Consider the following 26,096-nt stretch of genomic DNA (forward strand, 5'->3'; position numbering starts at 1 on the left):
ATGCTCATGGGCAGATATAGCTGCGACTGATGGATTGGGGAGGTTAAGGACGTTTTTTTCCTCATTGGCTCCCTTGCCACATGCCAGAGACCCAGTCTACCAGTCAGAACACAGGAACAGTGGTGGACCACACAGCCTATCGAGCACACTGTGCAATTCAATAGGATCTTGCCTGATCTTGGACTTCAAATCCATTGTCCTGCCTGCACCATATGTCCCTCATTCCCTGAAACACCAAAAATCTGCCTATTCCAGCCTTGCATGTATTCAACAATGCAGCATCCATACCCATCTGGGGGAGAAAATGCCAAAGATTCCCAACCCAACCCATGAATGAAGTAATTTCTCTTCATCACAGTCCTAAATGATTTTCCCCTTGTCTGGAGACTGTGCCACCATATTTCAGATTCCCCAACCATTGGAAACAATTTCTCAGCTTCCACCCAATCAAGCTCATTCAGAATTTTATTGGTTTCAACAAGATCATATTTTATTCTTCTAAACTCCAGAGAATACAAGCGCAATTTACTCAGTCTCTCATCATAATCCCTCCATCCCAGGTACCCATCGAGTGAACCTTCGCTGTGCTGCCTCCAAGTGTCATTTCTCAAATGTTGAAATCAAAATTGCCCACAGTATTTCAGATGCGGTCTTACCAATACTCTGTACAACTGTAGCAAGATTTCTTTATTCTTGTACTTCAATCCCTTTGTATTAATGGCCATCATGCCGTTCGCCTTTCTAATTGCTTGCTGCACCCGCATACTAACTTTCTTCCCTTGTCCAAGCACCCCTAAATTTCTTTGATCAATACTACAGGTTTCTCAACTTTTAAAAAAAATCTGCTTTTTTATTCATTTTTTAAAAATAAATTTAAAGTACCCAATTATTTTTTTTTCCCAATTAAGGGGCAATTTAGAATTGCCAATCCATCTACCCTGCACATCTTTGGGTTCTGGGGGTGTGACCCATGCAAACATGGGGAGAATGTGCAAAATTCACACGGACAGTGACCTGGGGCCAGGATCGAACCCAGGTCCTCAGCGTCGTGAGGCAGCAGTACTTTTTTTTTTTAATTTAGAGTACCCAATTATTATTTTTCCAATTAAGAGGCAATTTAGTGTGGCTAATTCACCTAATCTGCACATCTTTGGGTTGTGGGGGTGAAACCCACGCAGACACGGGGAGAATGTGCAAACTCCACACGGACAGTGACCCAGGGCCGGGATTCAAACCCGGGTCCTCAGCGCCGTAGGCAGCAATGCTAACCACTGTGCCATGTGCCGCCCAGTGAGGCAGCAGTACTAACCACTGTGCCGCCCTGATGCTTTTTATTCTTATAATCGCAGTGAATTTCTTCATTCTTCCCCATATCATCAATTTGGTTGCCCACTCATCTAACCTGTCTATATCTCTTTGCAGCTTTACTATGTCATCCCTGGAGCGTACCTTGCCATCTACCCGGGTTCGATCCTGGCCCCAGGTCACTGTCCATGTGAATTTTGCACATTCTCCCCATGTTTGCGTGGGTCACACCCCCAGAACCCAAAGATGTGCAGGGCAGATGGATTGGCAATGCTAAACTGCCCCTTAATTGGGAAAAAAAATAATTGGGTACTTTAAATTTATTTTTAAAAAAATGTAAAGTACCCAATTCATTTTTTCCAATTAAGGGGCAATTTAGCATACATCTTTGGGTTGTGGGGGCGAAACCCACGCAAACACGGGGAGAATATGTAAACTCCACACGGACAGTAATCCAGAGCCAGGATCAAACCTGGGACCTCCGCGCCATGAGGCAACAGAGCTAACCCACTGCGCCACCTTGCTGCCCTCTAGCTTGGTATTATAGGCAAATTCAAATACATTACTCTATGCCTCTTCATCTATGTTATTACTACAGATTGTAAATAGTATAAATTCAAATTTTTCCAATAAAAATTATTTTTAAAAAAAAGTTTACACCCAGGCTCTTGATTTTTACGGCACTCCACTGTTCATTGCCTATTAACCTGAAAAAGCTCCGTTTTTTGCCCACTGTTTTCTATCCAATAACCAATCCCTTGGTTATCCTCAACTACATGAGCTTCATCTTGCCTATTAAACTTTTGTGTGATACCTTATTGAAAGCTTTCCGGAAATCCAATTCCCCGTTATCTACCTTTTTAAAAAATTTACGGGATGTGGGCTTGGCTAGTTAGGCCAGCATTTATTACGCATCTCTATCTTCAGAAGGTGGTAGTGAGTTTAATTCTTAAACCGCTGCAATCCTTGAGTTGTAGGTGCACGTACAGTGCTGTTAGGGAAGGAGTTCCAGGATGTTGCCCCAGTGACAGTGAAGGAACGGCGATATATTTTCACGTCAGGATGGTGAGTGACTTGGAGAGGAACCTCCATGTGGTGGGGTTCCCAGATATCTGCTGCTCTTGTTCTTCTAGATGGTAGTGGTTGTGGGTTTGGAAGATGATGTTTAAGGAACCTTGGTGAGCTACTGCAGTGTATATTGTAGATGGTACACAAGGCTGCCACTGATCGCCAGTGGTGGAGGGTTTGAATGTTTGTGGAAGGGGGAGCAATCAAGTGGGTTGCTTGACATCGATGGTATTGAACTTGTTCAGTGTTGTTGGGGCTGCACTTATCCAGGCAAGTGGAGAGCATTCCTTACACTCCTGACTTGTGCATTGTGGACAGCTTTTTGGGGGTCAGGAGGTGAGTTACTCGCCGTAGGATTCCTAGCCTTTGACCTGCCCTGGGAGTCACAGTTTTAATATGGTTAGGCTAGTTCAGTTTCTGATTAATAGTAACCTCCAGGATGTTGCTTGTGGGGATTCAGCAAATATAATGCCATTGAATGTCAAGGGGCGATGGTTAGATCTTCTCTTGTAGGAGATGATCATTGCCTGGCACTTATGTGGCACAAATGTAACTTGCCACTTGTCAGCACAAGTCTGGATATTGTCCAGGTCTTGCTGCATTTGGGACAAGGACTGCTTCATTATCTGAGGAGTCGTGAATGATGCTGAACAACAGTCATCCGCAAATATCCCCATTTCTGGCCTTATGATGGAAGGGAGATCATTGATGAAGCAGCTGAAGATGGTTGGGCCTAGGATACCACCCTGAGGAACTCCTATAGTGATGTCCTGGAGCTGAGATGATTGACCTCCAACCACCAGAATAATCTTCCTTCATGCCTGGTATAACTCCAACGAGTAGAGAGTCGCCCCCGGCCCTTAGCGCAGACATAAATGTGGGGAGGTAGTGGCGCAGTGGTATTGTCACTGGACTAGTAAACCAGAGACTTAGTTTCAAATTACGCCACTGCAGATGGTGAAATTTAAATTCAATAAAAATCTGGAACTAAAAGTCTAATGATGGCCATGAAACCATTGTTGATTGTCGTGAAAAACCCATCTGGTTCACTAATGTCCTTTAGGGAAGGAAATCTGTCATTCTTACCTGGTCTGGCCTACATGTGACCACAGCAAAGTGGTTGACTTTTAACTGCCCCCTCAAGGGCTACTAGGGATGGGCAATAAATGCTGGCACAGTCTGTGACGGCCATGTCCCACGAATGAGTAAAAAAACCCATGACAGTCAGCAAAACACGGATATTGGTACATGATGCCGACACAACTAAAGCAGAAGTAGAAGGTCAGCTGAACACAAGTGTTACTCAATATACCAAAAAAAGTAAGACAAATGCTTATGTCAATCTATATTATTTTCACTGCTTTATTCTTACAAAGGCCGAGCTCCTAAATGTCTGGATTAGATCAGATTACAGTAGGTTGGTGAAAGACTTCAAATAAATCTTGCAGTTTCCAGATTGCCACACACTGAACATCAACAGGAAATAAGAAAGCATGTAATCTACCAGACAATGAGGCCGCCTGGCAGGTTAGGGAGTGAGTTGTTTACATCAAAACCTAATTAATGTCACAAAGCACAGTCATTTCATTTTTAAACCGTGATTCAATTTTCCAATAACTATTCTGTTCAATGAAACAGACAGTATTTTGTTAAAGAGAAGTATTTCTGTGGTATATTTCAGCATGAGCCTGAAAATTTAAAGCAACATAACACTCAAGCTGAAGTCAAATGTTTGGTAATATTTGCCAAGACTCAGATCTACCTGTGCAATAATGCTCCAGAAACAAGCTTGAGTATACAAAACAAACTAGCAACCAATATCCAACAGCAAGAGAGAATTGTTGCAAGATACTAAGAACATATTGTTACGGCGCCCGATCAATCCCAAAAGCCAAAGTCTGAATGAAATTGTTGAATTTTAAGAACATAAGAACTAGGAGTAGGAGTAGGCCCCTCAAGCCTGCTCCGCCATTCAATTAGATGTAGCTGATCTTTTTGTGGACTCAGCTCCACTTACCCGTCTGCTCACCGTAACCTTTTATTCTTTTATTGATCAAAAAATATTTCTATCTTTGCGTTAAAAACATGTAACGAGGTAGCCTCAACTGCCCCCGAGTTCTAGTTCTCTCCCAGTCCTAGCGGTGCTTCCAATCTATCGTTCCCCCATGGCTGGTATATCCAGTCTATCGAGGAAGCGTTTCATCCCCACGTCCCCGTTGGCCCGGAGGTGTACAGTCCTCGGTAAAAAGTCTTGAACCAGCAGATGGGAGAACTGCGAGGTGCGCATTTACCAGGACTTGGGAACGGAGCTGGCCAAGAGGCGTGCAGGATTCATCAAGGTAAAGGCAGCCCTCTACAAAAAAGAGGTGAGGTTTGGAATGCTATATCCTGCAAAGCTTTGGGTTACGTTTGAGGAACTCCACTACTATTTTGAGACACCAGAACAGGTTTGGACCTTTATTAAAGACAAGAAGCTGGACTTGAACTAATGGACACTTAGTTCTTTCAGTGCTGTACAGTGGCGGCAGCCTGTTAACTCAAAATTGCTCTGATTAGGACTTTTACTAAAAGAAGAAGCTGGACTGGAACTAAAGGGCTTGGGGCTCTCAGACCTTTTGTGTGGCGGCGGTTTGTTAAACTATCCTGTACTGTAATGTTTTATCCAAGATTGTTTTCAGCCTGGACAGAGTGGGGGCTGGAGGGCGCACTGTTTAGGGTCCTTTGGGGGGATTGCAATGGGGGGGGCCTGTGCTTGGTACCTTTTGGCGCGAGATCGGGGCCTCTGATAGGGGGATGGGCTAGGGGCTAGTCACGGGACTTGAAAGGGCACGGTGGGATACAATTAGGTTAATGGGTCCCTGGCGTGTGGGGGTAGGGCCTGAGCGCTGGGACGGGAGACAGGTAGGCGCCAAGGGCAGGGGTCAGTGTGGCTAGCGTAGGTCAGGGGGCACCAGGGAGATCGGAGGGGGGGCGGGGCGGGCTAGGGCCAAGCGCAGGGCTGACCTGGCAGGTCAGGCCTTGGGGAGTAGGGGAGACCAGGCGGAGGGGGGCGGGGAGGGGGAAGAGGGTTAGGGCCACGTTAGTTTAGTTGAACACGTGTGGCATGGGCAAACAGAGCTGGCAGGGAAAGTGCCTTATGGAAGGATCTTTGGCTTCAACACTTATTAACCATGTTTATTCTTTCCCACTGTTCGTTTTCACTATGTTAAGGCTCTTTGCACAGGGCCATTTTTCTCTCTGTAACTGTTACAAATTTGTGTTAAATAAAAAACTTTAAAAATTAAAAAAAAAGTCTTGAACTCTTTTTGTTCGATTACCAGTCTGCCTCTGCTGTTCCTCGCCTGAGCTATCTCTCTCGTGGCTGCCTGCTTTTTCAGCTGGTGAGCTAGTAGGTGGCCAGCCTTTTCCCCCGTGTTCGTAGCAAGTCAGTGTTTGGCGGAGTTGGTGCACTGCTTTCCTGGTGGATAGCAGGTCAAAGTCCATCTGTAGCTTTTTCCTCTCTGCCAGGAGCTCTACAGTCTGGGCCTCGGAGTACTTTCTATTGACCTCCAGAATGGAGTCCATCAGTTGGTGCCTGGCCACCCTCTCTTCCCTGTCTCTACGTGCTTTGTAGCCATAATCTCTCCCCGAATCACCACTTTCAGTGCCTCCCAGAGAGTGGAAGGTGAGACCTCCTTGCTCTGGTTATTTGTCATGTACTTGCCCATGGCAGAAGCCCATATCGGCCAGCAGGTTTGTCTCCAACCTAACGGGCATGTAGTGTGGAGTGTGGTCAGAGATAACTATCCCGGAATATTCCACTCTTACTATTCCTGGAAACACCGCTTTCCCCACTGCAAAGAGGTCTATTCTTCAGTACGCTTTGTGGACCGGTAAAAAGAACGGGAATTCCTTCTCACCGGAGTATAAGAACCGCCAAGGGTCCATCGTCTCTATCTGCTCCACGAATGTTCCCTGCTCCCCAGCCATGCGTGTCCTTTTCCCCGATCTGGGGTTTGATCGGTCCGTCAGCGGGCCCTGTACGCAGTTAAAGTCGCCCCCCCCTCATGATTGGTTGATGCACATCAGCGTTGGGGATTTCTGTCATGGTCTTTTTTATGAAACCAGTGTCGTCCCAGTTGGACACGAACACATTTACCAGAACTAGCGGTGCCTCGTCCAGGACACCGCTGACCATGACCTACCCTCCCTCTGGGCTATGAATCGTCCTTGTCGCTGTGAATCTGGTCCTCTTGCTAATCAGTATGGCTACTCCCCTTGCCCTCGTCTCGTAGCATGGATGGTACATCCATCCCACTCAGCTATTTCTTACCCGCAGTCAGTCCTTCTCCTGCAAGAAGACTATGTCAGTGTTCAAACTTCTTCGGTGGGCGAAGATTCTGGATCTTTTCACTGGGCAGTTAAGTCCCCTGACATTCCAGGTGATAATCCTGGTGGGGATTTCTGCCCACCCGCTCCTACGGGATCAACCATATTTAACTGGTGGACTTGCCCCTGCACTCCGGGGTCTCCCTTTGTTAGGGGGCTGTCCAAAATGGCCACCGTCACTGGTCTCACCATGAGGTTGGGACCCTGCCCTCCGAGGTTACCCTTTGTCCATGGGGCACCCAATATGGCCACCAACTGTGTGTACACCATGTGGGCGAACGGAGGAGGCTGATGCTCGGGTCGTTGGTCTCATGCTCTCCTGAGCGGCCGGAATTCCTTCACCTCGTGGGTCCACTGACCCTGCCTGCTGCTCGTGGCTTTTTCCACCACTTCTGCCGTCTTTTTGGCCCCTCAAGCTCCCGTTTGCCGGCATACTCTCGTGGTTGTTTTCTTCTCATAGTTGAGGTAGTTTGGTCTTCACGTTTTGGGCAAAATTCGATGAAAAGTGCCCTTTTTGGATCTGGTTTGGAGGAGAGCCACCTGATGTGCGTTTTGCTCACCACATCACCGCCACCGGAATTTTAGCATTTTAAACCTGAATTGCTAGCACCTGCTGTGCTCTCAGAGGCAGCTTGCACTGCAAGTACTGGATGTTAGATCAATTGCCTCTCTTATTTTTCCATTTTTCGCACCAATTATGCCACGCCCTTCCCATGAGGCCTCACAATTGGTGATAAATTAGAAATGATTTTGTGCAATAAATCTCCTCCCAGTAGGAACTGATCGAGACAGCCCAATCTAAACTCATTTGGGAAAAAGGAAATTCATACCATCATAAGTTCATAAGATATAAGAGCAGAATTAGGCCATTCGGCCCATCGAGTCTGTTCCGCCATTCTATCATGGCTGATATTTTCCTCATCTGTTACCTACAATGCTACAGACCAAGAGCTGGATTGGATTCCAGCACAAGTCCCAGATAAAATCGTGACATTTTAATGTTCCATAGCCTCTGCCATACTATCAGTCCTTTCAATCAAGGTACCAGACTCCAAGTTAATATGGGTACGATACCAATCAGCCTCACTACTTTTCTGCAATTAGCAAGCATTTACCCATGTCCTCACAAAGAGCAATTTAGAGATCAAGGAACTTTAGATCGGGCAAGCATGTATTATCTGTTAATCAAACACCATCAGGCAGTGAACAATGTCTAATTTCAGGATGAAAGTTCTGTAGCTCATTTTATGGACACTATTTCAGCAACAAATGACAGGGAAATCAAAAGATTTTACTGAGCATGTTTACACGGTGCAGGGCATGAGCCCTCAGTCAGCCTCATGATGCATATGCTAACAAGCACTGTATACACAAGCTAACACCATCAGAATTTGACAGCTTTAGGCTATAGAAATATTCACAAAACAATTACTTAAATAGCAATTATACATCATACATTTATTGCCTGCTTTTTTATTTATTTCAAAATATATTGAAGCCTAATCAAAATACCTGATGAGCCAATTCATGAGCTATCACCATGCTAATTATCTGTTTCTCCAGTATTGATGCAGTCTCTTCTTTGTACAGGAGTGTTATTTCTCGGAAAGTGATTAGGCCCCAATTTTCCATCGCTCCTGCTTCAAAATCAGGGACAGCCACCAAATCTAGGAAAGGAAAAAAACATTTGAATGCAAGGAATTCCAAATGTGAATATGTTACAGCCACATGTAAACAATTAATGCCATGCCTTCCACCATTTAGTGTGCTAATCCTTACATAATTAACAGAACAGAATTTCAAAATAAATGTTACACTAGAAAATGATTGTGGTTTTTGACAAAACCAAAATCACTTTCTGGGGTAACAGACAAAACCAAAATACTATGGGTGATGGAAACTTTAAAAAAAAACCCAGAAAACACTGGAAATACTTAGCAGGTCGGGCAGGATATGTAGAGAAAAATCAGAGTCAATAGGAAGAATTTTACACTCCCTGCAATGGCTTGGGTGGTGGCGGGGGTGGGGGTTGCAGGAAGCCTTATTCAAAGTGCCCCTCAGAGCTAGGGTGCTCTCCCCACTGGGACATTGGATCTCCAGAACCCCTCTTGGCAAACAACTCTCATGGGCAGGACTTCCTTCCAAGGGCAGCTGGAAGTCCCGCCCACTGGCAATCAATGCTCAAAGTGTACGTTAAATGTCAGTGGAGCTTAGAATTGTCAGTTGTGTATTAGGCACCGACTCCCGAAATGGAAAGCACTGATCGATTGCCATCCTTAAAATTCTACCCAATGTCTCAAGGTCAGTGATCTTTCATCAGATTATATTTGGGCTTGTAGGTCAAGCAGCTTCTATAGGTGAGGTTTTGTACGTACTGTCCTCAGTTTAGCATTCACGTTTGCGATGACCCTACTGTCATCCACAGGAACATTAGGACAACTGTAGGTAGGTTAAGTATCAAGAGCTATCAAAAGAGTGTAAAATGGGTTAAGTTACAGATCAGCCACGATCACAAAATGAATTGCAGAACAGATTGATGGGTTTACTTCTGTGCCTATCTTCAATACTACACTGTATCTTTTTGTAGTGAAATGTTGCACGTCAACCTGCTTTCTTCATGCCATCCTGTTTAGTTAGGTTTACTTCAGCGAAGAATAAAAATCTGATCAAAGTGATAACTGTTACTGTTGTATGCTCTCGGGTTATGTGTAATGCAGCTCCAAGAGAATACCAACCTCCAAAGTGGGTGATTTCACTCAAGCGGTCAGAGTGAGCTTACCAGCTTTGATGCTCAACAACAGGTAGTATTTTACTCCCCTCAACTGTAAAACCAAACTTTTCCAGCAAGACAGTGACGGAGAAACTAATTTCAATTCAGACCCTTTCAACTGACAGGAATGAAGGTTTTCATCCCACTGGTCTGTACTGACCTCATGCTATGCTATGGGAGATTAAAGGAAAATGATCTGACTCACTGTACCATCCATTCCCTTGGCGCCCTTCTCCATTTAGAATCAGTACCAACTGAATACAATTTGTTCAGCCTTTGTGAAATTCTGTAACAGCTGCATCTCGGTCTATTTGAAATACACTGCAGTAAAGAAGCAGCTTCCACGGGCTCAGTTGTGGGTATCAGTTTCTCAATTACATTACCTACTGAAATAAAACTAAAGAGTGTTCATTCAGAAGTTACACTGACATTCAGTAAAGCAATTTCTACCATGCAGAATTGACCTTGAACTCCAAATGTCATCATATTCAATAGCACAACGAAAAAACAGTTGCTTGTTCTTTTTGGCAGTATAAATTATCAGCTAAAGTGAAGTGTACATGGTGTGACAGCAGGGCCAGGCCATGCAATAATCCCTGCAAGTGCATACCCCTATGCAGAAGGCATCAGAGAATGTGACAATGACTCTCCTGCTCACAAATCCAAATGTGCGACTTCAACAAAATCTAAAAATTTCAAGGTGTTACTTTTGCTTAGCTTTGTTTTGTAAACCACATCCAACTGCTCCTTCAGGGCGGAAGACGCTCTTCACTATGCTAAACCACTACATAGGAGTAGGATATGTCTTTTAACCAAGCAGGCTGTACATGCATTCACAGGCTAATACACAGGCAGCAAGCTAAAACCCCCAAATGAGGTCATATGATCCCATTTGAAATATCCCAGTGTTAGGAAATGCCAAAATTTTATGTGGAGGCACACCACTTGACATTCAAATACATAGTAGAGATATTTAGGGCTATTATCAATCTTAGTAATGGACAGACAGCAGCAGCTGGTCCAGGCTTTATTAAAAAGATACCTTTATTCTACTTTACCTAGTTTCTTTAAGGGATAGGAAATATTGAAGAAGTCCTCATAAAACTTCAGAAGCATCACCGCTGCTTCTAATGCATAATGCATTTGATCCATCTTGTCAGGAACAGCATACACGGATACCTAGTCAAATTCAAGGGAATAAGATCAGAAATACTAAAACAGAATTGTTTTTCCACAAGAATCACATCACCAGAAAACCAGGTGAATGGGCTGGGCCTACAGAACATTAGCCTTTCAAACACAAGCTCTCATCCCCATGGTGCGTACATCCTTGATTGTGTATTGTGGGAGTACTGTGCTAAGTTGGAGTGACAAATGACAGAACCAGCAATACTGAGCATCAATGAATCAATATGAGCCATAAGCAAAAGCAGTGAAATTGCACATGCAACTTATGACCCAGTACTTCTCTTGCTATTTTATCGAAAAGCCTTGACAAGCCAAAAGTTCAGATCAGAGAAAAGCTGTGTACTTTCATCACATCAGTTCACCTTGGCGTTGGACAAGTCGGCAACCAGTATGAACAGGACGTTGAATGACTATCCATATCCTTAGCTACTGGACCCTAGCACATGTGCACAAGACTCAGCCAAAGGTGCGGAGTGGATATCCCTACTTGGCCTCCTCCTGAGATCTCCATCTTCATACATACCAGATTCCACTTAATTTGGTTCACTTAACATGAAATTAAGTAGCTGAGTGCACTGGATGCTGCAAAGAATCTACTGCCAGGATGTTGTCAGAGTCCAATGAAGATCCATGCACTAATGCTAGCTGCTCTCCGAGCCAAGTTAGTTCAATAGAACTATGACATGAGTGAAAGATCATCAGGTATGTCCCATCTACAAAAATAAGAGAAATCTAACTTGACCAATTACCATCTCATCAGTCTCCTTTCAGTCGTCAGTAAACTAATGCAAGGAGTAATGAACAGCAGCATCGAACAACATGCACTCACCAACAATCTGTTTACCAATACCCAGTTCTGGTTCCAATCATGCCTAGAATTCTGGCCTATAACTCCAGGACATTAAGGCAGGAGTTTTTTCAGAGAAGTGTCTTCCACCTATCATCTCCAGTGACTTTTCCTCTCCATTGTAACACCAGGAGTGGGACTGTTCACTGATAATTTCACAACTCCTCAGATAATGAAGTAATGTCACCTAGATATCAGCTATCAAGTGGCATGTTAAAGTTGCAATACATAAGTATTTTGTTCTGAACATCTCAAACAAGCTATGCTTCCTTGACCTTTAACTGCACCAGTTCTCCAATGTTAGAATATGGTGAATTGTTATTCAACATATTCATGCTGTGTCTGTAAGGGCAGGGCAGGAGGTGGGCACAGTCCTCCTGAACCCTCAAAGTCTTTCCACCATCTACAAGGCCCAAATCAGAGGTGTGATGGAATGCTCACTATGCATCTAGACACATAAGGCATAATTGTCAAGAATCTACCAACTTCTAGATTGGACCTGTTTGATTGATTAATGCTCAAGCTACTGGACTCATTGCTCATTGATTCACAGTCGCTATAGTATATACAATCTACAGAACGTTGTATAGTAACTCAATGTTACGTTGTTAACGCCACCCTCCCCTGTGACCTCTACCATCAGGAAAAGCAAGATTAGCATAGTTATGGGTACAGCATCACTTCAATGTCATATATCACCTTGATTTGAACAATATTGTTTAGTCCACCATCATTTCTAGGTCAGAGTCCTGAAACTCCTAGCCAACACCATTGTGTGGTTACCATTAGCACAACTGCAGCAATTCAAGGAGAAGGCCTACTACCACCACTTTGGAGGAATGGAGATGGATGATAAATATAGCCTGTCCTCTACCTAAAAAGTAATAGGAAGCACTAAAAAAATTGAACGGACTTACCATAATTCCATTTGTAGTCTCTTGGCTGACGTTCTTCAAATCAGCTACAATAAATGCCACCAGGTAAGTGCTCATTTTTACACTTTTCACAAATGCGTCTTGATACAGTCCGTTGGCAAGTGACGTTGTGTCATCCTACAACAGATTTCAGATATATATTGAGAACATCTGCAGTGTTTAAATCAGATTTTGCTGTTTTAAAGAAAATTTAGCTTGCCAAGAGGAATATATTGCTTGCATTTACTTCATGTTAAAATTGGTATTTTGTGTACAGTGCTAGAGAATTGCAATCAGCTGGAGAACTAAGTTGAAGTCCACGCTGGAATGGAGGAGAGGCGATGCAGCATCTTTTCACACCTGCCTGCAGAGATCTGCTGCAGCTCAATTTACTCCTCTACACCTTCATTTTTTCAGGAAAAGTACAAGGAAAAGCAAAGAAATGTTTACCATTTAATAGCTGTTTCCAAAGAGTACCTTTGGAATTCAGTTGTTTTTGTGAATTCTCACTGAGTTCTCTTCAGTGTTACAAGCAGCAAGCAATAACAATTCATCATAAGAATACATCAGTTTTAGACTTTTTTTGGTAAACCTAGTGCCTGCCACACATAAACATAAAAGCATGTAAGCATGTAGGTGCAGCAGGCAGTAAGGGAGACAAATGGTATGTTGGCCTTCATAGCGAGAGGATGCGCGTACAGGAGCAGGGATGTCTTGCTGCAATTATACAGGGCCTTGGTGAGACCACACCTGGAATAGTGTGTGCAGTTTTGGTCTCCTTATCGGAGGATGGTTTTGTTATACAGAGGGCGCAGTGAAGGTTTACCAGACTGATTCCTGGCATGACAGGGCTGACATATGAGAAAAGATTAAGTCGGCTAGGAAAGTATTCGCTGATGAGGGGGATCTCATAGAAACCGTGGTGATATGCCTACGCGTTATTATAGTTGGATGGTGTGTGACCTCCAACCAGCAGGTGGCGGTGCAGAAACACCATGCGGTCTCTAGACCAAGGTCATGTGACCTGTGACTCTGATATAAAGGGAGACACATCCGGCCATTGTCAAAAGAAGATTGAGAGGGTAATGTGAATGGTCAGTGCTAGGTGCAAGTTCCAGAGGGGTAGTTAGCAGACTGCATGATAACGTGCTCTATATCAGATTGCTACCTTACCACACGAGAATCAATAAAAGATTCTGGTTTGGACAAGTCAAAGTGTTTGGTGGATTCCTTCGTAAAGTATAAAGGACCAAACACAACAGAAACAAATAAAATTCAAACAGGAGTAGACGGGGTAGATGCACAACCGATGTTCCCGATGGTGGGGGTGTCCAGAACCTGGGGTCATAGTCTGATGATACAGGGTAGACCGTTTAAGACAGAGATGAGGAGAAATGTCTTCACCCAGGGAGTGGTGAGCCTGTGTAAATCGTTTAGCACAGTATCACAGTGGTTAGCACTGATGCTTCACAGCTCCAGGGTCCCAGGTTCGAATCCCGGCTTGGGTCACTGTGTGTGGAGTTTGCAAGTTCTCTCTGTGTCTGCGTAGGTTTACTCCGGGTGCTCCGGTTTCCTCTCACATTTCCCGAAAGACGTGCTGTTAGGTGAATCGGAATATTCTGAATATTCCCTGTGTACCCGAACAAGTGCCGGAATGTGGCGACTTGGGGCTTTTCACATTAACTTCATTGCAGTGTTAATGTAAGCCTACTTGTGACAATAAAGATTATTATATTTAAGGTCAAAACATTGTGGGCATGATTCTCCATCAGCGGGATCATCCGTTTCGTTGGCAGCTCACTCACGCCCGCAGATTTTCCGATGGCGTGGGGGTACCCACAATAGGAAACCCCATTGGCCGGCTGTCGGAACGGAGGATTCTGCTGCTGGCGGGGGTGCGCCGCACCAGAAAATGGGTGCATCGAGACGGAGAATTTTGCCCTGTATGTTTTCAAGAAACAGTTAGATATAGCACTTGGGTTGAACGGGATCAAAGGATATGATGGGGAGGGGAGGGTTGAAGAGGATCAAAGGATATGATGGGGAGGGGAGGGGACGGGGAAAGAGGAGGTGGGATCAGGCTATTGAGTTGGATGATCAGCCAGGATTATAATGAATAGCGGAGTAGACTCAAAGGGCCAAATGGCCTCATGCCGCTCCTATTTTCTACGTTTCTACGTAAACCTACCATTCGTTGCGTAGAGACACAGCCAATTGTAGACAACTCAGATACTCTAATACAGGTTAACCAAAATCACTTTTTAAAGAGACAAGTAGTCAGAGGAATTTAACCAATTAAAACTGCATACCCTGCCAGCAGGTAAAAGATTTTGCTGCTGGTCTAGTCAGAAACACACTGATTAATGGATTAGTGGAAAGTGGAAAGACTCCCAGCCTCCAGTGATAAATCGAGTCCCCAAAATCCCATTGGCAGCACCCTGAAGCATTGCAGACCGGCTTTTCTCAGGTATCAGGGGCGGGATTCTCCCCTACCCGGCGGGGCAGAGTGGCGTCAACCACTCCGGCGTCGGGCCGCCCCAAAGGTGCGGATTTCTCACATTGAGGGGCTAGGCCCACGCCGGAGCGATTGGCACCATGCCGACTGGCGGCAAAACCGGCGCCAACGGCCTTTGACGCCCGCCGCCCAGCGCCGGGGCTGGCCGAAAGGCCTTCGCCGGTTCGCGCATGTGCCGGTGCGTCAGCTGCCGCTGACGTCACCACCGGCGCATGAGCGCTGGGGAATTCTCTTCCGCCCCCAGGATCCCGGGGGCCCGCTTGCGCCGCCGATCCCGCCGCCACCAGAGGTGGTTCAAACAACGGCGGCGGGATTGACCTCTCAGCGGCGGGACTTCGGCCCTTCGCGGGCCGGAGAATCGCCGCAGGGGGCTCGCCGATTGGAGGGGCGTGATTCCCGCCCCCGCCAATTCCCGGGTGGCGGAGAATCTATGCCACGGCGGGGGCGGGATTTTCGCCTGCCCCGGTTGATTCTCCGACCCTGCGGGGTGTCGGAGAATTTCGCCCCAGATTAGAGTCTGTTAACAAGAGCGGATCTAACCACCGCCCCTTGACATTCAATGAAATTACCATCGTTGAATCCCCCAGAATTAACAGCCTGGGGGGCTACCATTGATCAGAAACTGAACTGGACCAGCCATATTAATACTGTAGTTACCACAGCAGGTCAAAGGTTAGAAATCCTATTGCCAAGTAACTGACCTCCTGACCCCCTCAAAGCCTGTCTACAAGGCACAAGTCAGGAGTTAATGGAATACTTTGGATTTGTCTGGATGTGTGCAGTTCCAACAACACTCCAGAAGCTGAACACCATCAGGGCAAAGCAACCCACTGATTGTTACACTTTCCACAAACATTCAATTCCTCCACCACTGACGAACAGTGGCACCCGTGTGTATCATCTACAAAATGCACTGCAGAATTCGACAAGGTTCCTTGGGCAGCACCTTCCAAAGCGACAACCATTACCATTTAGAAGGACAAGAGCAACGGATACCTGGGAACACCACCACTAGTACGTTCCCCTCCAAATCACTCACCACCCCAACTTGGAAATACATCGCCGCTCCTTCACTGTCGCTGGGACAAAATCCTGGAACTCCCTCCCTAGCAGCACCGTGGGTGTACATACATCTCAGGGTCTGCAGCGGTTCAAGAAGACAATAAAGATTTCCTAAAAAGTACAGTTAATGCAGAGGAATTTGGTGCAATAACCATCACTAGGGAACGGTACTGAATAAACTGATGGGATTATGGGCAGATTGACTCGGGGACCTGATGGCCTGCACCTTGGGGTATTAAGGGAGGTGGCAGTGAAGATAATGGATGCATTGGTTATGATATTTCAAAATTCCTTGGATTCTGGAAGGTTCTCAGAGAATTGGAAACACGCTAATGTGACGCCCCTATTCAAAAAGGGAAAGAGGCAAAAATGAGGAAACTATAGACCAGTTAGCTTGTCCTCTGTGGTGGGGAAGTTGCTGCAATCAATCATTGAGGAGGAGATGACTGAACATTTGGAAAGACAAAGCTCAATTCACCATTGTCAGCATGGTTTTATGAAGGGTAAATCATGCTTGACAAACTTGCTTGAGTCCTTTGACAACGTATCTAGCAAGGTGGATAATGGGGAACCTGTGGATGTGGTATATCTAGACTTCCATAAAGCGTTTGATAAAATGCTGCAGAAAAGACTGATCCAGAGTCTCGCAGGGGATTGGGGGTAGAGTACTAGATTGAATTGAGGATTGGCTGAATAACAGAAAGCAGAGGGTCGGGATAAATGGGTCCTTCTCCGACCGGCGAACTATAACTCGCAGGGTGCCACAGGGGTCAGTCCTCGGACCTCAATTGTTTCCAATCTATATAAATGATCTGTAAGCAGGAACAGAGTGCAACATAGCAACATTTGTGGATGATACTAAAATAGGTGGGAAAGCAGGCAGTGAAGAGAAGATAAATATTTTACAAATGGATATATATATACTGGGAGATTGGGCCAAAATTTGACAGATCGAGTTTAATGTAGATTAAGTGTGAGGTTATCCATTTTGGTCAAAAAATAGAAAAGTAAATTATCTAAATGGAAAGCAGATTCAAGATACGTCTGGGCAAAGGGATCTGGGTGTCTTTGTTCATGAATCGAAAAAAAGTTGTTTTGCAGGTACAGCATGTAATTAAAAAAGTAAATGGAATGTTAGTGTTTATTGCAGAAGGACTGGAGTATAAGTAGAGAAGTATTGTTGCAATTGTATATGTTGGTGAGTCAACATCTGAAGTATTGTGTCCAGTTTTGGTCTCCTTACTTGAGGAAGGATGTGGTGGCATTGGAGGCAGTTCAGAGGAGGTTCACCAGATTGATTTAGGGAATGAAAGGGTTGACATGTGAGGAGAGGTTAAACAGCTTGGGCTTATGTTAGAAGGATGAAAGAGGATCTGACCAAGGTGTGTAAAATACTAAAAGGGATTGATAAATAAACATAGATAAAATGTCCCTCCTTGTGGGGCAATCCAGAACGAAAGGTGATGGATATAGGTTCAAAGATGCTAGATTTAGAACTGAGATGAGGAAGAACTACTTCTTGCAGATGGTGGTGAATTTGTGGAACTCGCTGCCCCATAGAGCAGTGGAATCGGAGTCCTTAAATGGTTTCAAGAAAGAGATAGATACATTTCCGATAAGGTTAAAGCGTTATGGAGAACAGGTGGGGAGGTGGATTTGAGACCAGGAAGAGGTCAGCCATCATCTGATTGAATGGCGGAGCAGGCTTGAAGGGCTGAATTACTTACTTCAGCTCCTAATTCCTATGTCCTATGTTCCTAAGGCAACTTACCGCCACCTTCCGAAGGGCAACTAGGAATGTGCAATAAATGTTGGCCTAACCAGCGATGTCCACATCTCATAAATTAATAATTTTTAAAAACTGAATGAAGGAAGGGTTCAGTGATTATACCTTTCAAACACTAAATAGTTAGCATCCATTAGATTAATTTTGCATAAATTACTTTATTAAGGATTGGGATGAATTATAGGAAGAGTACCGAGTAATCATTATTAACCATTAAACATGTGTTTTTAGGACCTAGCAGTAAGAAGTAATCAATAGTGAAATAATCCAGTGTGCTGCTTCTGTTGTTCTGTTTCTCACAGACAAACAGCACAGGAAGTTGTGATTGTACATAGCTGTCCGGTCGAGCATCCTGGCATCAATCACGGATTGCTTCCAATTCTATTGGTTGAGGTTTAAACATTGCTTGCAATTCTATTAGTTGAAGTTTAAACATAGCAGCTTCAGGGATTGGATCAAAGTCGACTGGGGCGGGCTATTGACTTTTGAATGTTGTATATGTGTTGAGTTCATGCCATTGTTCTGTAGAAGGATCTTGGCAGCTTTCCAGGTCTTATCTCGCATGTCTATGAAATCAGGCTTGTAGGAATTAAACAGTCTTCAGATTGCTGGTGTGTATGCTGTTCTTTGTACTGAGTTGAGTCATAGGAGAAAAGCCCACGTGGAATCTGACTCAATACACAGGCCTTGAAACCGCTCCAACACTGAACAAGGCAGTTCTGTAGCCACCTGGGGTGACCACTGCCCAAACACAAAATGGAAGATTGCAAGGAATGCAGGGAAAATGGACATGTTGTAAAAAGCAAGCAGCCTGCACAGCGCTTGCATATTTGGACTGCTGCAGAAACCAGTTTTTGCTGCTGCTGAAACCAGATAACGATATGAAAAGAAACAGTTAGCATATTAATGAGGCTATACTGGGCGATCCCCAGGCACAAAAGACACAAGTTAACACTAATCGATACATTGAATGGAAGGCCAGACTTTTTGGCGCCAAAGCCCAAAACAATGAGTCCCAAGAACCGCCCCAGTGATCGAGATACTATCCAGTTATTGGGGAATTCAAATCAATCGATTGGGAAGAGACCCAATCGATTGCGAGAGTATAGAGGGTCCGCCCAGGTGGGCGCAAGATCCTGAGAGGAGTATAAAACAGAGACCCCGACCCCAGCTCACTCTCTCTGTCAGCCTCTCCTTGACCAGCTAGCCCTCCCAGCAGAACACCGTTGCAGCAGAAGAACCTTGTGCAGGAGAGGTCTGGACAGAAGCTGCCAGCAAGTAAGTCACAATGCACGCTACGGGAATAGACACTCCTGACCCCTTTAGACCATAACCACTGGAAGCCTGCGGACGCTGGACAAAGCTAGAAGCCGTTGTTCCCTGATCCGGCACTCCCCTTATCCAGATAAGTATTTGGCCTAGTAGTGGTAGGATTAGCCTAGTCTTATAGTTTATATGCATGATTAGTAGATTACTGTAATATAATAAACGTGTCTTGTTTGAACTTACTAATTGGTGTATGGATTTATTGCTTTGAACTTGAACTTGAAACTTGTGGCGATATCTTAACGATACCTGGCGACTCCAAAGCTAACGAACGAAACAGAGCCAAATTGAGTATTAAGCACACTCACCCAGAACGAGCAACAGTTCCCAAATCTCATCACAGACTATGATCCTGGAGTCAATCACTATCTAATAATTAGACAATTGGGAGATGTGTCTGATCACACAATAGGAACTTGTGTTGAGCAGCATAGTTGAACAATACAAATCACCAGAAAACGATCGAGACACCTCTGCTATGACAATAGAATTGAACATTTAGTTATGTGTTAGTGAAGATAGGCTGTATGTTGGAATTCACAATCGAACAAGAATCTCCAATTATTCCACATGCAAAATAACAGCAGGAAACAATGATTTCTATTTTCATTTTACTGTCTGACCTCTTAAAGGGAACTAGTAAATGGGAACTCCCAACAGAATTCCCTCCCATTTTATTTTAACCACTGCAATGCATTCAATTTTGCATCTCCCTATTTTCTGACACCCCCAGCCTAACTCAGTGGCTAAAAAAAGTTCTTCTTCGGCATTCCACTTCTCAGCAGGGAAACGCATCTCAGGCCAACAGAGAAACTGGAAGAAAGAAAATGTACGATATAGCACCACAGAAGAGTTTGAAGAAGTTGAATGAACAAGATGCTTTGAAGTTCATGTTTTAAAAGGCTTAAATTTAGAGAGAGCACCTTGGACACATAGACTTTTAAAAATAAATGTATTACGAGTACACACAATGCCAAATATTGGTGTGTCAATATAATAGACACGCTGTCTATCAATGTTCAGGAAGTGTCAGTTTCAGAGGAAGTACAGTTTGTGGTTTGATGTGCAGGGGAATGGATACATATCTTTAGCCCAGTACTACTTTGAGTCCAAATGCAGAGAAGATTAAGAGATATGTTTCCATCAGAAATATACGTCTTAGATCGCATGGCACAATGTCTTCCTCCGCATTCTAATGGGAGGCAGAGACAAGGGGGAAGCAAAAAGTAATGCAATCTATCCAGGGATGTTAGGTATCTATTATCTGATTTAGATTCCCCAACTGTTTCACAGAGCTTTCATTCTGCATCACTTAGAACAGTGGATAAAAGCTAATTTCTGTGGATGCTGGAATCTGAAACGAAAGAGAAAGTGCTGGAAAACCTCAGCAAGTCTGGCAGCATCTGTAGGGAGAGAAAAGAGCTAACGTTTCGAGTCCAATGACTCTTTGCCAAAGCTTTGTCAGCAGCATCTATATGTGGTTAACTGTATTTAAAAGCAATGCATCATCTGTCTCACTAGTCACTTTGTTCAAGATTCTAGCATGACGTCAATCAGGACCTGGAGATTTGTCAGCCCGCAGCTCCAACAATTTGCTCAATACCATTTTCCTGGTGATTGTAGTTTTCCTGAGTTCCTCCCTCCCTTCCAATTTCTGAGTTGTAACTATTTCTGGGATGCTACTTGAATCCTGCTTAGTGAAGACCGATGCAAGATAACTTCAATTCACCTGTCATTTCCTTACTTTTCATTATTAATTCCCCAGGTTCACTTTCTACAGGACCAACACACACTTTGTGAACTCTTTTTTATTTAAATATCTATTGAGACTCTTATTACCTGTCTTTATATTTCTTTTTTTAAAATAAATTTAGAGTACCCAATTCATTTTTTCCAATTAAGGGGCAATTTAGTGTGGCCAAACCACCTAGCCTGCACATCTTTGGGGTTGTGGGGGCGGAACCCACGCGGGGAGAATGTGCAAACTCCACACGGACAGTGACCCAGAGCCGGGATCGAACCTGGGACCACGGCGCCGTGAGGCAGCAGGGCTAACTCTCTGCGCCACCGTGCTGCCCTGTCTTTATATTTCTGGCTAGCTTTCACTCATACTTCAATGTTTCCCTCCTTATTAATCTTTTTGTCCTTCTTTGCTATTCTTTATATTCTGTCCAATCTTCTGGCCTGCCAATCATCTTTTGCGCAACTATATGCTTTTTCTTTAAGTTTGATACTGTCTTTGACTTTTCTCCCCCTGTGTGGCGTTTTCACATTGGCTTCATTGCAGCGTTGATGCATGCCTACATGTGACAATAAAGATTATATCATTATTTTTAAGTTAACCATGGATGGTGGGTCCTCACCTTGGAATTTTTCACTCTTTGGAATATTTATCCTGTACATTCTAAAATATTGCTTTAAGTGTCTGCCACTGCATCTATTGACCTATGCTCCAACCTTATTTGCCAGTTCACTTTAGCCATGTTTACTTTCATGCCCTCATAATTGTCCTTATTTAAGTTCAAAATACTAGTCTTGAACCCATTCTTCTCTCCCTCAAATTGAATGTAAGATTCAATCATAATATATTCGCTGCTCCCTAGGTATGCCTTCACCATGAGGTTATCATATCTTATTGCACAATATCATTTTTATTGCTGTATAAAAATTAATACAATTTCAGTATTCATATGTGCATGGCGTTTCTCAACCTGTTTATTTGTTGGCAAAATGGCATGGAGAGTAAAGATGCTTTACTTCTTTGGTCAATGCTTATTGTTTGCCCGCTAAAAGAAGATGGGTGCAATGTGGGTTAAAATCTCCAGGTGCAAGCACCATGGAAAAACTGCAACAGCATTATGGAGAAGAGAGCTGTCAGCTCGACCACTGCTCCACGATAGTGGGGGAAAAGCAAACTATTGATTAATGAGATGATCTGGAGGGGTATGTCATAGTAAATTGAAAGCAGCATCAAGCTATGACCTACAGATAAGAGTATAAGAGCAGTTCTGGTGTGTCTCGCTGCATGAATCAACATTCTCAGCAATCACGCTGCTAAAGTCAAAATACCACTCACAACTGGACATAATGTAGAATTTGCACTAGGGTATACAGAGTTTGATCAAGATTACCAAATGAAAAAGGTTGCCAGATGGTAGAAGTTTTTTTTTTACACAAGCGTATACATCAAGTATGACAGCCCTGTACTGTGTGCAAGGTGTTTTGTTTTACTACAAATAAGCATTTGTGGTTAGAATGCGGCCAGCATAACTACCCTTGTGACTAGTTAGATACTTGTACTGGACAATACTAATCTAGACATTCATTGTTATCTTCTTTCAAAAATAATTAGCAGAAATAAATTTTGATCAGTCGGCAAAGCCAAATTAATACCAGAATCCGAGCAGTAGTTCTGCCTCTTACTGCATTGTTTTAAAATTGCTACTATCTTTATTCAAATCCATTGAAATGGTGTCTCAAAACTGCTCAATGGGCTCTATCACAAAAGTGTGGCGATGGAGGTGAGAAAGGGTATTTTTGTCTTAACTGATGATAGCGAAAGATTAAGAGTCTCTTCGGAGAAATTGGCTTCCCCATCTTATTCTCTCATAGCAAATTCTTCAAATCTAATTTACATTTCTTCCAGTGACAAATCCATGATTGAGACAATTCACTGTTTGCAAACTCCTATCAGTTTCTTGGAACGTATAGGCGCTATTGTGCTCACTTGGTCTAGCGTCGACGTGGGGTGTACCAGTATAGATCGTTGGTGATGTGCACACCTAGGTATTTGAAGGGTATTTGAAGCTGTCAACCATCTCCATCTCGGCATCACTGATGCAGACAGGGGTGTGTATGATACTTTGCTTCCTGAAGTCAATGACTAGCTCTTTAGTTTGCTGACATTGAGGGAGAGATTGTTGTCGTTACACCACCCCACTCGGTTCTCTATCTCCCTCCTGTACTCTTGACTCATCATTATGCAAAATCCGACCCACTATGGTCGTGTCATCAGCAAAATTGTAGGTGGAATTGGTGCCAAATTTGCCACACAATCATGTGTGTATAGAGAGTATAGTAGAGGGCTAAGTACGCAGCCTTGCAGGGCCCTGGTACTGAGGACTATCATGGAGGAGGTGTCATTGTTTATCCATATTGATTGTGGTCTATGGGTCAAGAAGTAGGGAGAGGTTGAAGATGTCCGCGAATATATCCGCCAATGGCCGTCCAGGATCTGCGTGCACGACCAGCGGGTCAAGAAGGCAAACAATGCTGACCTAGCCAGCGAAGCCCACATCCCGTAAAATATATATATTTTTTAAAGTGCACAAAATACACTATTGGAAAGATACTTCAGTGTAGAAATTCCACTTCCTCCATCCATTCTTTCAGAACTTAATAATTTCTGCTGGTTACAAGGAAATGTTGGAAATATGACATTTGCAAATAGAAGAGACGAGTTAAATTCTTTGGTTTCTATTTTCTTTTACAAGTGATAGGGATTGCCATCATTTCCAGATTTTGTCCCTGGTGTATGGGTTGGAGTCTGTCGTAAAGTGGGTAGTGTGGTCCAGGAGAGGTGATGGTGAGAGGGATAGACACCAAGTTGCTTTTATAGTTATTCTCGAAATTAATTCCTGATGAGATACTGTCAAAGGAAAGTGCCGAGAAGAGGCGGACATCTCACCTGGATAGAGAGAAGGAAAATAAGAAGGGCCAGCCAATCTGAACTACTTTTGCACACTAGTGATAAACTAAACAACACCTTTAGGGGAACACTTAAACAGTGAAAATGTGAGGGAGGGAAATTCATGGGGAAAAACAAACATAACCTAACAGACCCTATTTTGAGCATGTAGATGAAAATAAACTATCCCCGCACTTTCCGATACTTATAAAGTTTTCAGATGCCAAATATTCTAATCATTATTACCAGAAATCACAACAGCTCTGGTATTTGCACAATTAGGCCTTCAGATATAATGGGAGCGATTCTCCCAAAAACTGACTAAGTGTCATTTAGGGTGGGAATGCCAGTGAGACTCCATCAGCTGTTCCGGGGCTATAGCCATCGTAATCCATCCACAGAGTCATCTATTTTGAGCTTGGAGAGATTCTCATTGTAGTCTCCCACACTCAATTGTTTCTGGAGTGGTGACCTAAAGACACCAACAAGACCAGCTCCTCAGAGATAGGGGTGGCACGAAGGGTGGCCCGATCTCAACGATAAATTGAAGCTCACCCTTGGAGTGAGGACATAAAGACACCGATAAGACGAGTTCCTCATAGATCGGGGCACCACTGGTAAAGGGTGCCCCGTTCTCAAGATTAAATTCAAGGTCCCCCACGACCCCACTTACTGACTCTTCCACAAACTTGGGCAACACTATCAATCCCTTCAGGCCCCCCCCTTTTGGTCATGACCCCCCTCAAGCCTCCATGGCACCCTGGCACTTACTCCTGGCACCAACAGGTTCGCATTGCCAGGGTGCAGTGCCTGTTCCAGGCCACCTGGGGACTCCAAAGGCCTCCGAGCCCCAGAAGTGACTATCAAGTCCAGTCTCCCTTTTTGGAGGGTTGGTGAATCCCAGAAGCTGGAAGACTATTGCTTTGAATAAGCTGAGCATATTTAAATTAGTTTAGAGTTATTAAATGTGCAAGTTCGGTACACGGTAGCGAGGGCATGAACCAGATCGCGACGGGTGCCGCGGGCTGGGAGTATCGAGCTTCGTTCGGTGCCTGGTGGGAACCCCGTTAAGGGGATCTCCCACTAATTCTCCAGAAATAATGGGAGGTGCACCAGGCGCAACAATTTGGGGGTGGGGGGGGGAGCTAGAATCATGCCCAATTTTTCACCTCTCCGCGTATTAGTCGTTTGTTCTGTACTAATCACTTGTTACTCCCAGTTTTATACTCGAAGGAATGCATTAACTAGAGAGCCATGATTAATTTAGATGGATTACTTATAACAGTCCACAATTTCCCCCTAATCAAATCAAAAGAAGCCAGTTCTGTGAAATGCACTGTAACAGCAATTAAAGCTAACAGCATAATTCACACGCAAGTAGGGTAGTAGCTTCAGTTCTCATTTTTAAATGAACATGCAGTCACATCGCAAATAGAAAGCAACTATTGCAAGTTCTGAAAACCAAACAAAAACAGAAATGGCTAGAAACAACAGGTCAATATGCCACACTGATGCAAGTTGTTATTACTGAATGCATGAATCTGTTGATGCCTATTTGCTCATGAAATGCTGTTATCAAACTCTCACTGAAATAAATGTTCTAGAACAGTCATGTACCATCCTATTTCAATGTAGCATGGTGTAAGGGATTAAGAATTGAATAATATAAATCAATACCAAAAATCACTGAAAGACATACACGAATGAAATAAAAATGATGGGATTAAAGTGTAGGCTCGCTTCTCATTCCAAAGGTATCAATCGTTATAAAGATATTGTCTGGTGTCAGGAGTCTTCAGGCACCTTGTTCAAGTTGGCACCTTGCAACAGAATCCAAATGAGTACCAAGATTACTCGACATCACCAAAGAAATTAACATTACAGCAAAACACATCTCAGCCTCATGTGACGTTTAAACATGTTCTTTAAGAAACCTTCCTGCTGACTTCCGGTGGCGGCGATGTCCGAGTGAGCCGCACATTCGGTGGGCTCTCACTCCGGCCGGCTGGAACAGCTGTTTCCCCGCGATAGCGGGACTACGGAGGCGGCAGAAAGGCTGCCTGGAACAGAGGAGGAGAGCGGGCTGCAGAGGATGTAAGTGTGGAGGCCAGCAGGTGAGGAAGAAGGAGAGAGAGAGAGAAGGAGGAAGCTGACCTGCAGGTTAAGATGGCGGACCCACGGACCTTCCTTCCTCCAGGACAAAGGGAAAAAGAAAAAGTTTGGAGTTGCTGAGGAGGGACAGCTTGGACCCACTTCAGAT

At 44.1% G+C, this 26,096-nt stretch overlaps 1 protein-coding gene across 1 annotated transcript in view; it reads right to left on the bottom strand.

Annotated features, from left to right (window-relative positions):
- The window catches only part of LOC119970494 (leucyl/cystinyl aminopeptidase), a 183,127-nt gene that overhangs the window by 70,381 nt on the left and 86,650 nt on the right, over positions 1 to 26,096 (bottom strand). Inside the window, exons 4-6 of the mRNA XM_038805217.1 lie at positions 12,464 to 12,598; positions 10,570 to 10,690; positions 8,254 to 8,408 (exon numbers count right to left, since the gene is read on the bottom strand). Coding sequence (XP_038661145.1) covers positions 8,254 to 8,408; positions 10,570 to 10,690; positions 12,464 to 12,598 — 411 coding nt within the window. The remainder of the gene's footprint in view (positions 1 to 8,253; positions 8,409 to 10,569; positions 10,691 to 12,463; positions 12,599 to 26,096) is intronic.

The sequence above is a fragment of the Scyliorhinus canicula genome, chromosome 8 (genome assembly GCF_902713615.1).
Source record: "Scyliorhinus canicula chromosome 8, sScyCan1.1, whole genome shotgun sequence".
NCBI lineage: Eukaryota > Metazoa > Chordata > Chondrichthyes > Carcharhiniformes > Scyliorhinidae > Scyliorhinus > Scyliorhinus canicula.